The sequence below is a fragment of the Tauraco erythrolophus genome, chromosome 2, assembly GCF_009769465.1.
Source record: "Tauraco erythrolophus isolate bTauEry1 chromosome 2, bTauEry1.pri, whole genome shotgun sequence".
Taxonomy (NCBI): Eukaryota; Metazoa; Chordata; class Aves; order Musophagiformes; family Musophagidae; genus Tauraco; species Tauraco erythrolophus.
In genome coordinates, this window is record NC_141466.1 from 6,013,834 (window position 1) to 6,029,265 (window position 15,432).

At 47.9% G+C, this 15,432-nt stretch overlaps 2 protein-coding genes across 2 annotated transcripts in view; one reads left to right on the plus strand and one right to left on the minus strand.

The window, feature by feature from the left end:
• PEX7 (peroxisomal biogenesis factor 7) overlaps positions 1 to 1,374 on the minus strand; it is a 47,103-nt gene extending 45,729 nt beyond the window's left edge. The window contains exons 1-2 of the mRNA XM_086631957.1: positions 1,260 to 1,374; positions 426 to 483 (exon numbers count right to left, since the gene is read on the minus strand). Coding sequence (XP_086488083.1) covers positions 426 to 483; positions 1,260 to 1,374 — 173 coding nt within the window. The remainder of the gene's footprint in view (positions 1 to 425; positions 484 to 1,259) is intronic.
• Positions 1,375 to 10,683: 9,309 nt separating this feature from the next.
• Positions 10,684 to 15,432, plus strand: part of MAP3K5 (mitogen-activated protein kinase kinase kinase 5) — a 112,898-nt gene continuing 108,149 nt past the window's right edge. The window contains exon 1 of the mRNA XM_086632049.1: positions 10,684 to 11,086. Within this exon, the coding sequence (XP_086488175.1) occupies positions 10,684 to 11,086 (403 nt within the window). The remainder of the gene's footprint in view (positions 11,087 to 15,432) is intronic.

Consider the following 15,432-nt stretch of genomic DNA (forward strand, 5'->3'; position numbering starts at 1 on the left):
GCTCTATTTTCAGTATATGTCAATCATAAGGGCATAAATTTAGGTGGCAATGCACCGTTCCTAAAAAGCTAAAACTGTTGATTTCAAGCTAGGGCAGAGAGGCTGCTTTTAATTTACGTTGTCAGATTTCAACAAAATGGTTTACACTATGCAGAGGTGCAATCCAGATTACTTCCTCTAACAAAATCTATGCAATGTAAACCTATCACTTGCATGTAAATACAAATACATTCCCCTGTATGTAAATACAAAGATGCGTGTTCAGTCAATATTATAGCATGGATCCAATATTTCTCATCGCTCATGACAACCCAAAATATTTTCATTGTTCGCTCACGACAACCCAAAACATTTTCATTGTGTTTTGTACTTACAGGTACATAATAGGTTTTTCTCTTCAAAAATAAAACATAAACTTATGTTACCTCCTGAGCAGAACGATCTCAGCTTCGTTTTGCTCCAGCACTGCCAGAGTTCCACAACCTAAACCAACAAAATAAAACAAAACATCACAACTACATCCCCCCGCCGAAGGAAACGACTGTGTTCTGAGGGACCTACAAAGTGCAAACGCAAAAAGCATCTGAACTGCGAGAGGCCAAACAATCAGCTGCATAAATAAACACCTTGCTGTCTCACGTTGTATAAAACAGTAACTCATTTACATCGAATTGGGTTTTTTGTTTGAAAACACACGCAGGCACCGCTTTCCCCCACGACTGGGGTACTGCCGCACTAACTCCGCATTCAGAAACTTTATTTAAAATGAATACTTTCAGGAGCAATATTCCCACGGGAAATTAAGACAAGCCGCACTGCTGAGAAAAGCTCGGCTTGTCCCTACGGGACCAGGGAGTCGCCAGGGCCCGTCTGGGCTCGAAGGGTTCAAATTTTAAGGAGAAAGTATCTTCGGGCGTTTCATTCACACCGCGCAGGTCTCTATCACCGTGTTTATTCCCGGCCTGACAAAACCAGCGCTGCTCGGAGGGCTCTAGTGAACGCCAGCACCGGGGCGGGGGCTGCGTTTTCGGACGCCGAGCACCCGGCGGGCGGGGCGGCGGAGGCGGGCACCGGGCTGCCGCCCACCCGCGCGGGCACCGACCCCGGCCCGCTCACGGGGAAGACTCGTTCCGCCATGGCCGCGGGAACGCCCCGCACGCTTTTAAAGACGCCGGCTGTCGTTCCGCACACGCAGATTTCCAGCCACGAGCGAAGCCCCGCCACCTCCCTGCCCCCCGCCGCGGAGGCCCCGCCCGCACCTGCGATGCCGAAGTACTGCGCGGCGGCGCAGGCCACACGCCCCGGCCAGTATGGCGAGAACTCCGCCGCGTAGCCGTGCAGCCCGGGCAGCCGCAGGGCGCCGCCGCCCGCCATGCCCGCGGCCCGCCCCCCGCCAAGCCCGGGCCGCGGCCGAGGCGCGGAGGAGTCGCCGCGCCCCCACGGCGCGCACGGCCCCGCCGGAAGCGGCCCGCCCACCGGGCGGTGCGGCGGCTGTGGCGCGGCCGCCATTTTTTGCTATGGCGTGGGCTGTGATCGGTGTCAGCATGGCGGGCTGCGCTGGCCTCGTTCTCCTGGGCGATACCAGCGGGCCCGGCTAGTGGAGGGCACCGCTGCCGCCGCCGAGACCCCCCCAGGCGCCAGGGGAGCTGCCGCTGTCGCTGGGTGTCGTAGGGGCCCTGCCGCTCCGCGCCGCCTCAGCGGCTGCCGCGTCCCGCTCAGCCCGGCTGCAGAGGCGGTGGCTGCAGCCGTGGGCCTCGGTGGTTTCTCCCTCCGATGCGGCCGTGTCCTCCAACCTCTTCCGAGGAAAGCTGTGGGCTTAGGAGCGCCTGCTGGCAAATTTATCACTTGATACTGCCAGGCTTTCGTACAGAGCCCGCCGTGATTTGTAATTAAAGGTCGTCTGGCCCAGGCTGGTCCTCTTGACCGCTCACTCGCCGAGTGTCATGATAAGCAGTTCTGCAACATCACTTTCCAATGAGGAGATGATTCCAAACTGTAAAGACAATGGGTTCTTTTGTATGCCATAAGATGCACATCAGTGCGTGCATCAGCTTGAATACATGAGATGTTTCAATTTTAGTATGTTACCTGTCACTTTCCCTTTTCAAAAGCCCCTCTAAACTACTTTGTTCTCTAATTCCTTTAATAGCTCTGCATGTTATATCATTCTTGTGATGCAGTTATGCTTTGTGGAAGTTCTTCTATAGAATCATAGAATCATGGAACGGTTTGGGTTGGAAGGGACCTCAAAGATCATCCAGTTCCAACCCCCCTGCCATGGGCAGGGACACCCTCCACTACACCAGGTTGCCCAAAGCCTCATCCAACCTGGCCTTGAACACTGCCAGGGATGGGGCAGCCACAACATCTCTGGGCAACCTGTTCCAGTGTCTCACCACCCTCAGAGGGAAAAATTTCTTCCTTATGTCTAATCTAAATCTTCCCTCTTTCAGTTTAAAGCCATTTCCCCATGTCCTATCACTACATGCCCTTGTAAAAAGTCCCTCTCCAGCTTTCCTGTAGGCCCCCTTTAGGTACTGGAAAGCTGCTATAAGATCACCCTGGAGCCTTCTCTTCTCCAGGCTGAACAGCCCCAACTCTCTCAGCCTGTCTCCATAGCAGAGGTGCTCCAGCCCTCGGATCATCTTCGTGGCCTCCTCTGGACCCACTCCAGCAGCTCCATGTCCTTCTTGTGCTGGGGACTCCAGCACAACAACTGGAGTTGTTACGAACATCTCAAGTTTTCTTACACCTGTGAAAAGTTCTGTTTGTCAGTGAGGTTTTGCCTTTGGGATGGAGTGGTTTCAGGCTTAGAAAATAAGTATTTTGGCAGAGCAGGAGCTGCAGCTTTTGTTGGGTTCTATCCTGTGTGTGATATACAGGACTTCAAAATACAGACACAGAGATTATTCCAGTCGGACACAGATTACTCTGATTAGTTATAATGACCAGTCTATGTGCTTAGAGATAAAAATACAAAAGTTATTATTTTACACATTAGGAAAGTACAGCAAAGGCAAATTAGATTGTTTAATGAAGGTTACATCATGGAGCTTGGTGGAGTTACGTGCTTCTGCTACTCAGCCTTATCTTTCAAACTAAACCTTGTCTACAAAATCTGTTGGAAAGCCACACAAATGTCTGATTGCTTAAACCGGCACTCAAGTGCGGATCACTGAATTAGGCAGTTCTTCTAATTCTTTGATTTTATGGTAAAAATGAAAACAAATATGTTTATCAAACAGCTTCCAGGATTTTAGAATAAAATCAATCCAAATTCAGTGCAAGGGAAGCTCAATTTAATGTATCCTTTGGATTATTACAGCAGCTCCCGAAGCCTCCCAACTGGCAATTTATAGGCTTAATTTACTGACATATCATAAGAGATCAGATATTTTAATCATGAGGCAGAGGAATGCTTTACTGAAATGGCTACTCCAGGCAAAATTCCACCCATTTTAGCCTCTCTGGAATCTTTTAAAATCAATGTATCTTTTCAAAATGCAAGTTACAAGGCAATTTTCTGAGCAAGTGTTTTTAAAGTAATTGCCCCTTTGGGACTGGGATATCAATAACAACATTTGAAAAGATGTACAGCCACCGCAGTGGTGCAGTAAGTAAATTTGGACACGGTTCTTCGTGAGGTATTGTTTTGGAGTCAAGTGCTTGACGGTGTAAAGTCCAGCTATGCTATGCACAATTTATCACCAATATATCTATATCTGAGTATCGGCATGGTTTCATCCAGTACATTTTCAAATACAGCTGATGTTTTGTAACGAGTGAAATTCCACAAAGAGGTTATGCAAACAGGAAGCAGTCCTTATCAGTGGCCCAGCTTTGTTTTAAAGACAGATTAAAAGAATTTACGTAGACATAAGGATCAAGAAGTGGATAAAAGGTTACAAGGAAGTCCTGGGAGGACTAGTTCCCAAAACAATTCTTTTTTTTTTTTACAGATAATCTTGTGAATTCAGGTTTTGAAGATCCTTTAAAGTAGGAAGCAAAAGAATATGGCGAGTGGAAGTATTTGCACGGATTTCAAGGTAGAGTAACAACTAGGGTTTGACAGGCTGAGAGAGTTGGGGCTGTTCAGCCTGGGGAAGAGAAGGCTCCTGGGTGATCTTATAGCAGCCTTCCAGTACTTAAAGGGGGCCTACAGGAAAGCTGGAGAGGGACTTTTTCCAAGGGCGTGTAGTGATAGGACAAGGGGCAATGGATTTAAACTGAAAGAGGGAAGATTTAGATTAGATATAAGGAAGAAATTTTTCCCTCTGAGGGTGGTGAGGCACTGGAACAGGTTGCCCAGAGAAGTTGTGGATGTCCCATCCCTGGCAGTGTTCAAGGCCAGGTTGGATGAGGCTTTGGGCAACCTGGTGTAGTGGAGGGTTTCCCTGCCCATGGCAGGGGGTTTGGAACTAGATGATCTTTGAGGTCCCTTCCAACCCAAACCGTTCTGTGATTCTATGAACTAAAGGAATGAAAGCTATTTTACAAGCAAAGAGAGAAGGTCTCAAAACCCAAAGCTGCTAAACGGCTGTGTTTCCTCCTCAGCCCCTGGGCAGCTGCGTAAATTCGAGAAACGTGAAGGACCATCCATCACAGCAGCATTTTAGATGCAGTTGTTCCAACCGAATGGTCTGTCAGCGTCCTCCTTCCAGCGGCTGCCACCACATAGCCGTATTCCCCGTGCAGCAGTAGATGGCAGCCACGTTCCACTGACGAACCGAGAGCCCGCGGCTGCAGGAAAATATTCCCCAGCTACACAGAGATGATTTTTTTTTTCAATAACTCGACATGAATCAAACCAATGGAAGTTGCTTAATATAACTTGTAGGCTCTACTTATGCTGCAGTCACTTCTCTGAGCTCCGCTCACGATCGTACCCCTCGTTAGCATTAGAGCAGGCAGTTGAGATGCTTGCAGCGATGTCTCTGCATCCGTAGCATCATAGAATCACAGAATGGTTAGAGTTGGAAGGGACCTCAAAGATCATCTAGTTCCAACCCCTCTGCCATGGGCAGGGACACCCTCCACTACACCAGGTTGCCCAAAGCCTCATCCAACCCGGCCTTCAACACTTCCAGGGATGGGGCATCTACAACTTCTCTGGGCAACCTGTTCCAGTACCTCATCACCCTCAGAGGGAAAAATTTCTTCCTTATATCCAATCTAAATCTGCCCTCTTTCAGTTTAAAGCCATTGCCCCATGTCCTATCACTACATGCCCTTGTAAAAAGTCCCTCTCCAGCTTTCCTGTAGGCCCCCTTTAAGTACTGGAAGGCTGCAATAAGATCACCCTGGAGCCTTCTCTTCTCCAGGCTGAACAGCCCCAACTCTCTCAGCCTGTCTTCATAGCAGAGGTGCTCCAGCCCTCGGATCATCTTTGTGGCCTCCTCTGGACCTGCTCCAGCAGCTCCATGTCCTTCTTGTGCTGGGGACTCCAGAGCTGAACACAGTATTCCAGGTGGGGTCTCACGAGAGCAGAGCAGAGGGGCAGAATCACTTCCCTCGACCTGCTGGCCACGCTTCTTTTGATACAGCCCAGGATACGGTTGGCCTTCTGGGCTGTCAGCGCACATTGCCAGCTCACGTTGAGCTTCTCATCCACCAGCACTCCCAAGTCCTTTTCCTCAGGGCTGCTCTCAACCCATTCTCTGCCCAGCCTGTAGTTGTGCATGGGATTGCCTGATCCAGTTCATCTTTTCAGTCCGCTGAGCTCCGTTCTGCTGGAAACGCATGCCCCTCATTTCCTCAGCCTGGTGGCTGACAGCTAGCTTAGGTGCGAGGTGGGCTGGTGACCATCACTGTTGTATGGTTATACACAGATCCTTATAAACCCCTTGCTGGCCAGCAGAAACAGCGATCAGGAAGGCTTGTGTGCAAGTATTTTATAAAGTTGTGAAAAGAGCTTTTCTACCAGAGAAAGTAAATTGGGAGCTATTCCCCGACGTGCAAGGACGGTTAGCTTAAACACAGGAAATGCTCAGAGACTGCAGTAAACTTTTCTCTTTTAGTTACTGAGCCATTCATTAGGCTTCATGCTGTCAAAACTTTTGTCTACAACAGTGAATGCTTATTGACTACTAGAAGCCTAGAGATGTTCCCAGCTGAAATTCCCATACAGTCATAAACCTGTACGAGTTGAAGCTTTAAGAAAAGCATTTAGTGTCCCACTGTCGCAAAACTGGCAACACTGAAAATAAACAAATGAAAGTAACTGAGGGGGTTGCAGGAACGAATGCGAAGGCAAAAGGCTCTCCTCATATAGTTGTGGAGGTTGGAAGGAAGAGGCAGTAAGCATGGAGGCTTTTCTGGAAGTTTAAAAGAAGAAAAGAAGTGAGAGGAAGGAAAGACGCTGGCACAGAGGAAGATTTAGGCGAGGAGATTTAGAAAGATGTGTGAGATTTGTTGTGGGGAAAATGGGCATGAAGCAAGAACAGTGCCCATTCTTCACCATGCGCACAAGACAGTGGGTCCAAGGACAGTCCTGACTGATGAAATGTCCATCCCCAACGATGTATCTGCATTGCTCCATCAGTTTTTGCAGACTGCCATTTATGTGCCCCATGCCACAATGTTGTAAGCAGATTCCTCACGTTATTACTGCTCCATGATCAGCTGCACCCCTACACAGTGGCCACCAGTCTGGAGTTACCCGCCACTGTGCACTTAAATATGGCTTGGAATGTTCAGCGTAATCACAGGTTTACCACTTTTTAAAGATTGGCAGCTCTCTGTCTCATAACAAAATGTTGCCCTCTCTATATTGAACGTAAAGGCTACTTCTGATTGTCTACAGTGACACACTTGGTCTAGCTTTTTATGACAATTTTCAGAAACAAGTAATTTCCACTGCTTGTGAGCTTACAGAAATTGCATTAGTTTATGTACATTCAATATCTCGTTCGGATTTTTTATATCTGCAAATGTCTTTACATTCTTTTTTTTACACCCATAATTGAAGCATACAGGACTTTACTCCTTCAAACTTCTTTGTCCTGCTTATCAGTGAAGATTTTACAGTGTATCTCCAATCTCTCATTCCTGTATATTATCCTGTAGTCAAATAAGAGGGCCTTAAAGTATGGATGAAATTTAGCATCCATTTTAAACCGAATATCTGTAGCGATGTATTTTAGTCCGTTCTATCAATCCCACAGCACTACCATAAACAAAAATCAAAATGCAGATTGGTCTAGAATCATTTTTCTCCCTCTACTGGACACTGATGGCCATAATATATGAAAAAGATAATTTGGACAGAGTTACGTTGAACGCACATATGTTTTAAATTTCATCTCTATAAATCAGGATACATTGGAACGACACTGTTTGGTCTTAGATCTTGTTTACTGTAGTTTGAGTGGCTAAATCAAGCCTGTGGCATCTGTCATATGCCATTTGTCACTCCTTAAAAATTGCCTTTATATTTGCAACTAATAAAGGTGGCAAATTCTTGGATGTTAAAATTATAATTATGGTTAAACCTAGAGGCCAGTGATGTGTAGCTGCTATAACACGTAATGAAGAGGGTCGTTATTTCAACAAATTCACAGCTAACTGCTTGTTACAAGTTTTTGTCGCTAGCAAAACCAGAGCGGGAACAGGGCGACGCTGAATCGTGATTATATGCAAACCATCTGGTGCTAAAGATGTTAATTGTACAGCACTTGAGAAAAAAGCGAACAAGGTAAGTGTGCTTCTGATAACAAATGGGGTGTTATTTTGGCTTTAAAAAAATCCTTGGAATTATTATCTCGTAATCAGATATTACAACAGAAGAGCTCCTAAATATGTGATCATAGAATCATAGAACGGTTTGGGTTGGAAGGGACCTTGAAGATCATCTAGTTCCAACCCCCCTGCCATGGGCAGGGACACCCTCCACTACACCAGGTTGCCCAAAGCCTCATCCAATCTAGCCTTCAACACTTCCAGGGATGGGGCATCTACAACTTCTCTGGGCGACCTGTTCCAGTGCCTCACCACCCTCAGAGTGAAAAATTTCTTCCTTATATCTAATCTAAATCCGCCCTCTTTCAGTTTAAATCCATTTCCCCTTGTCCTATCACTACACGCCCTTGGAAAAAGTCCCTCTCCAGCTTTCCTGTAGGCCCCCTTTAAGTACTGGAAGGCTGCAATAAAATCACCCGAGAGTCTTCTCTTCTCCAGGCTGAACAGCCCCAACTATCTCAGCCTGTCTTCATAGCAGAGGCGCTTCAGCCCTCGGATCATCTTCGTGGCCTCCTCTAGACACTCCAAAGAGTTATCAGAGGAAAAGACTGGTTTTCAATTTATAAAAACGCGGGCAATTTGTGTTTGTTATTCCAGATTCAACAGCATTCTGCTTTTTTTTTTTTTTTTCCCAGTGTAGGGCCCAGCCTCACCCCCAGCCAAACAAACAGAAAAACCTAATTTGAATTTGGAATAGACACGGTGCTAATAATGAAGCAAGGCTCACAAGTCAGTAATGCTAAGTGGAATAGCGTGCTGCTTCCATCTCCTTCCAGTCTGAGACTTCCTTCTGCACTTGACAAACACGGGCTGTTCTCGAGAACAACAGAGACATATTGTTCTTGCTTCCTGTAAGGTGATGTAACCGCAATGCTGAACGGATTAACACTGATTCTGCATTTTGTGGAAAACGGCGTTGTTTAGAAAAACAGATTGCCATTCAGACTGCAGCAAGAAACAATATCCTACTGTATCTGGCAGATTAGCAAATATTAACTTTTGCCTGTAAATTAGTCTTTAGTTTGCTAGTCATCTTCCCACCCCATTTACCCATTTCTTATCAGCAGAAGCAAATGCCGGGCATATCTCATCAAAAAAGGGGAATGCTCAACGCAAACGCAAACAGAGCTACTGAAGGTACTGCCGTGAGTAATTTTTCTAGTTATTCCAGAACTGATCTACAGCTCCGTAGGTCTACAGAAGTCACAGAAAGCAATGATAGAGGAGCAGGCTTTGTGCCAACAAGTTGATGAACAAGATCAATCTTAACAGGATGGACCTATCGATATGACATACAAACATAACTATGAATGTGTAGAGTGCTATTTTTCTTCCTTTTCTCCAGTACCTATTTAAAAGAAAGCCCTAACAGAAAAAAAAAGCATCCAGTTTCACAGTATTTCTGTTCAAAAACAGACCGCAAAAGTCTCAACGTCATTTCCTTTTCAAATTCGTTTTTAATTCCTCAGAGATTCAGTCTTGGCCTGCAAATAATCCAAAAGTTTGGAGTGTTCACCCTTAACATCACATATTATTTCAGCTGTCAAAGGATCAAGGATCTTTTTCTCGACTGGGTGGCCTGCCGCACAGAGTTAGCACAGCTTTTGCCTGTATGCTAGTTATTCCAACTAGTTTACTTTTCCATGAAGAAATATTTCGTCGATTATCAAGTGCTTGAGTGTTCCTGACAGGCGAATTCCTAAATGTAAGAAACTCGAGACATATTTAATCGAAATACAGGCGTAGTTTTCCAGTCTCCAGGCACAAGCACTTGGGAAGCGTGAGGCAGGTACTGCTGAAAGCGGCCACAAACCCTTCAGTGAACTCGAATCCGTTTGGGAACGCAGAGAGGGAGGTCCAGGTGGGAGTACCGGCAGAAGACACGGGCTAATCCTGACACCGCTCTCAACCCAGTGCAAGCACCCAGAGCACTTACTCATGACGAGCTAGCTGGGACACGTGCATCATGACAAAAAAAGGCAAAAAAAGGCAGCAAATGGCAAAAATCCCTTTACTAAGACCAGGTTTGCCGCCGAGGCGTTACACACGGCCTGGCTGCACGCAAGCACAGGCTCACCGAGATTAAACGAACGCGCGTCTGAAGGCTCCAGGGCAACTCAGAGCCCGCGTCGCTTCGACGGCGGGGAGACGCCGCCTGTCCCCGCCGTTTGAAGGGCGGCCGCGGGCTCGTTTTATGAAAAAATAAAGGCCGCGGAGAGCGGCCGCTCTCGGCCCTTTCCAAGGGCCGCTACCGGCGGCTTTGCGAGCGCCGTGTCCTCCCCGGGCGCCCCGGCGAGCGGGGGCCGCCGTCCCCACCGGGCGCCCGCCCCACCGGCAGCCCCGCCAGGCCCCGCGGCGCGGCTCACGGGCTCCGAGAGCTCCCGCCCGCGACGTGAGGCGGTCGGAGGGGTAACGGGGCGGTGGGGACAGGGTGGGGGAATGGCTATTTCTGCCCGGAGGCGGGGCGGGAGGGAGGCGCCCGGCGCTGGGGCCGCCTTAGCCCGCGCCGCCAGTGGTTCCGCAGCTGCCGCTCGGCTAAAGCGGGGGCGCCGAAGAGCGATCGCACAAGTGGTTTCTCGTCGTGGCTGAGTGGTTTTGCTGGGGAGCGAAGCGGCCGGAGGAAGGGCAAGGTCCTGGGGGCGGCAGGAGAAGGAGGCCGGGCTGCCGGGGGTCGGCTCGCCGGGTAGTCCCTGCAGGTGCGGGGGAGAAGGGAGCGGCGCGCCATGGTGCCGGCAGCAGACACCGAAGGAGGTTGTGCTCGTCTCCCCGCCTCCGGCAGCCTTCGCTAGCGCCTGAGAGGGAGCCCCTCGCTTCAGCCCGGCCGCTTCTCCCCTCCAGCAGCTCGGCGGGACCGTTCCGGAGCGGGCGGCGCAGCATGGCATCCGCCTAACCCCGGCCAGCGCAGTAGAGCCCGGGACGCGCCGCGGCGGCGGCTCCTCCGCCGGGATGAGCGACAGCAGCGAGGGGATCATCAGCTTGCCGGTGCCCAGCCCTCCCAGCAGCGGCCCCCCCTGCGAGGAGGTACTCGGCAGGCGGGCGCAAGGGGCCGACGCCGGCGCCCGCAGCCTCCTGCCCGATTTGGCCGCGCCGCCGCCCGGCACCCTCTGGGCTGAGGACGGCGCCGCCGCCGGCCCGGGCGTCCAGGCGCGGGCCAAGGGTGGCGGCAGGCGGACCGCCGTCACCTACGTGATCAACGAGGCGAGCCAAGGGCCGCTGCTGGCGGCGGAGAGCGGAGCCCTGCAGAGCCTACGGGAGGCGTGCGAGGCGGTGGGGGCCTCGCTGGAAACCCTGCACTTCGGCAAGCTGGACTTCGGCGAGACGGCGGTGCTGGACCGCTTCTACAACGCAGGTGAGAGCGACCTGCCGGGGCCGATGGCCGCCGCTCGGCCCAGGCTCGCCGTCCCCTCCCTGGCTCGGGCCGCCCCGGGCTCACCGGGAGCAGGCGCGGCCCTCCGCCGCTGCGGGGTCAGCTCCGGCCGCGGAGCCCTCCGGGGGCTGAGTCCCGGGGTGCCCCCGCCGCCCCCGGGAGCCGGTGACTCCCTTCGGGCAGCCGCGGCGGTTCCGCGGAGAGGCAAAAGTGCGTCAGAGCGTTTTTGTCCCCCCGCTGATGTGTTTTGAAGAAGAAACAGCACTCACGCGTGCTGTGAATCAGCACTTGCAATTTTTTTTTTTTTTCCTGGGAGTTAAACATGACCTGGCTGTTTTCCCCCAGCAAAGCGCAGGGATGCAAGTTTTTCCTAACACTCTGAGCTCTGGCTGAAACAAGCAGGAGCTGCGAGGCCCCGGGAGCTTTGAAAAGTAGATTTGGCACCGGCCGTGTGGCTCGACAATTTCTTCATGCTGACACGGTGTTTGGGAAACTCTGTGTGTTTGTGCTTGGAAGTGTGTGCTTCTAATCTTGGTTGCGTAAAATATTTTTGATGGATGGGCTTGAACAAAGAGCTGTGTGCACCGTTCCAGTTAGTTGGCACGAGTGCCCTGTGCCGCATCCTCTCACCCCAGTTTGCCAGCGTTCCCAGCGATAAAGTTGTAACATCTTCATTTGGAGGTGCAGTGACCCGAGGCTGTGTGTTGATTTACCTGGCCCGATTTTTAAAAACAATAACAAAAAACTTTTTTCTGTCTTTTTAAATTTTATTAGCAGATGAACAATATGAGCGTAGGCTAAGAAAGCCTGCTTACTAGACTTACAAAGACTTCATACAACTAAAATTGTAGTACTGCATTAGTGTCTCTTTGCCTTAAAAAAACAAATTGGAAGCAGGAAATTGACCTGACCTACAATTTCAGCTTATTTTGTGGCGTGGTTTTTGTGTAGTGAAATATATGTGAAAAATAAGCATTTAAAAAGTTTTGGCTGATACTGTAGTTTTCTCCCTCTCCTGGAGAGGTGAGGGGCAGAGGGGGAAAGAGGGGAAAAAAAAAAACAAACAACCTGGTGGGACTGTAGCCACTTGCCATAAAAGACTCTACAGCATGGACATACGTATGCGAGTTGTCTCTTTGAAGCTCTGCGAAGTTTTCCTCCTGGACTGCCGCTTTGAGTTCAGCGAGGTGGGGGATTCTGAAGCATCCAGTCACAGCTTGTTCCTTGTGCCTGTCAGAGCTGCGTCCTTAGAGGTAATGTTCTCCGAAGCCAGAGGAGCTGTTCACACAGCCAGAAAGCTGTCCTTTCCTGCTTCCGATTTTTTTTTTTTTGCAGGTGGAAATACGAAGGCTACAGAGCTTCATTATAGATCCTATACTCTCCACAGGCTGAGAGAGTTGGGGCTGTTCAGCCTGGAGAAGAGAAGGCTCCGGGGTGATCTTATTGCAGCTTTCCAGTACCTAAAGGGGGCCTACAGGAAAGCTGGAGAGGGACTTTTTACAAGGGTGTGTAGTGATAGGACAAGGGGCAATGGCTTTAAACTGAAAGAGGGCAGATTTAGATTAGATCTAAGGAAGAAATTTTTCACTCTGAGGGTAGCGAGGCACTGGCACAGGTTGCCCAGAGAAGTTGTGGATGCCCCATCCCTGGAAATGTTCAAGGCCAGGTTGGATGGGGCTTTGGGCAACCTGGTGTAATGGAGGGTGTCCCTGCCCATGGCAGGGGGGTTGGAACTAGATGATCTTTAAGGTCCCTTCCAACCCAAACCATTCTATGATTCTGTAAGAGAGACTTCAGATTTCAAGCACTGGCATCTCTTTTATTTCCAGGGCAGGTGAAACCTGAGAGTCTCTTCTGGTTCTGTTGCGGAAGCTGTTGCGTAGTGAGGCTCACAGAGTTGAATTATCCATGATTTATGCCTCTTACGTTGGTTAATTTTTAGACTCTGAGCTGTGCAATAGGCGGGGTCTCAGTAGTTCACGGAGGCTTTTCTTGTAATGGGAGATTTGACTTGAAGTGGGCCCCTTTTAGTTCTGGCAGTAGGCATCTGGCATATAGTGCTACATAACTGCACGATTATGTAATATAATTTACTATTTCAATGGCTTTTGAGCAAACTGTGTACATGTGAAAACATTATTTTTTTTCTTTCAGTACTGTTTGGCTGTAGGAATTTAGGCAAAGTATTGCAAAACAGGAAAATTACTTGCCGTTCTGCTTTAGTAGCAAAGCCTGTAAACTTGTAAAGAACCAGGAGAGAAATATCCAGCTTCTTGGACCGAAGAGAGCAGGGTGTTCAAGTTTGTGTCTGCTCCACATACACCCCGTGCTATCTGAGCTGACAGATCATAAAACCAGCTGTGATCGTAAAACTACATTGTGCTGCTGACTCTAAGGCTTGACCCAGGTCTAGAAGGACCTGTGAGCATTCCTTATTCCTGATGCATTTCTCTCTCTATATTTTTAAGAACAAGTCGTTCCCCAGAAACTTTAAGCTAGTGAAAAAATGATTTTCAGGTTAGGAACTGGAGAGCATTAAAAAGGAGAAGCTGTGTAAGCTGAAGAATGCAAGTAGGGAGAAGTGTAGGGAATAAAACCAGAATAGTCGTGGAGGGTGTAGCTATTGCAGTGTGTTGCTTTGTGGTTTGTTGTGTTGTTTGTTTTTTTTTAGCTGCTTTAACAGGGTTGTGGTGGGGAGCATTTGTAGGTGACCTAAACTCCTTTCCTGTACCCCTTCTTGTCCTCTGTCTTGCTATGTGCTTCCAGTGATCAAAAAATGGTGTTAGTACCCTTGATAATGTCTGCACGCTACGTTGTTTGACTGGTGTAGTGTATGAAAATAGTACAGCATGACTGAATGTCAAATAAGGATTTAGCAGAAAAAGTACTCTCAAATTAAGTGATGGTTAATTGGTTTTATTTAAGGTATGAAGTCTTACTGGGCTCAGTGTAAAGGCCAACTAAGTTACAAGAGTAAGGAGTGATGTGATTTCATGAGGGTTTGGGAAATCAAGCGTTTAACTGTATTTGAATGAAATAAACCAAAAAACCTCGTGACTCTTGTAATGCATATAACTCAACTGTGATTTGGAGAGGGGAAGATCTACAGTATAACGTATCTGTCCATCATCAAGCCTTCCCTTTTTAATATCTCGTTTCTGCTTTGTTCAACATAGTCTGAACTCTTGGTGATCTCTGATGTAGGTTCACTTCATGCCTTTCGCTGCTTGGAAGAGAACTTCAAGGAGCATTAAATAGAATCTAATCTCAGATGTAAATAGTCATCATCTGCTCTAAATGTAGATTAGCCTACTAATAATCTTCTGCCAGCTTCAGTCAACCGATGGTCCTTAATGTCCTGAGACGTAATTAGCAATGCGTATGATTAGTGAGTAGGTCTCACTATGTATAATTGAACCATTCAAGCACCAAATACTAAGAATGAGCCTATTCTAGCGTTTCTGCTTGCATGGTTTAAATTCTGCTTGATTTCAGGGGGAAAAAAAAAAGTTTCTGGAGAAGTATCAAATCAGTCCTAGAAATTGTTGGAAAAGTGTCTGGCAAAAATAGAGATTTCAACATTTATCACGTTTTCCTCCACTTAAAGAGATAGTAAGGTGAAGAAAATCTAGTGTGATTTCTTGCGAAACTCGATGTATGTGGGTTTGATCAGCTGTCTCAAGGGCTTTTTTCCTTGGTGAAGAGGTTACTTAAGAGCTTTGGTTGTTGGGTCGGTGTGTGAGTTTTTGTTTTTGTTTTTCCCCATCCACTTGTATTAAGCTCCTGCAGGTGAATTGCAGCTCTCTCTTAAATTCAGCTTAGTTTCTAAAAAGTTCAGGGAAGTTTAAAGAGTCAGGCAATTAGAAACATGCCATAATATAGCAGGGAAGCCTTTCTACAATGCAGTAGATAGTTATGGTGTTTTAATAGTTACTATAACCATTGATATTTTTAATTAAATGGTATTTTCTCTACATTGTAATGACCAGATCTGCATATCTGTTGATTTTTTTTTTTCTTTAATTGTTCAGTTCCTTTTGACAACTGAGCCTTAAATGAGTATAGAGTACTTAAGAGTTTGTTTGGCTTAGGTAAGCATTACATTTTTTTTCTTTCTTATCTCTTTTAGGCAATTGAAATTAGAATGATTTGCTTTCTGTGCAGATCTTTACATGGTCATCTCGTATTACACAATGCATCAAGGACTAGCTGAACAGAGTGTTTTAGGAAAAAGGTAAAAGTACCATAAAAGGATAAAATAGTATGAATTGGTAATCTGGGTCAGCTCTTCATGGGAGGGAGCTTCTATAAATCAAGGTAATTTCTTC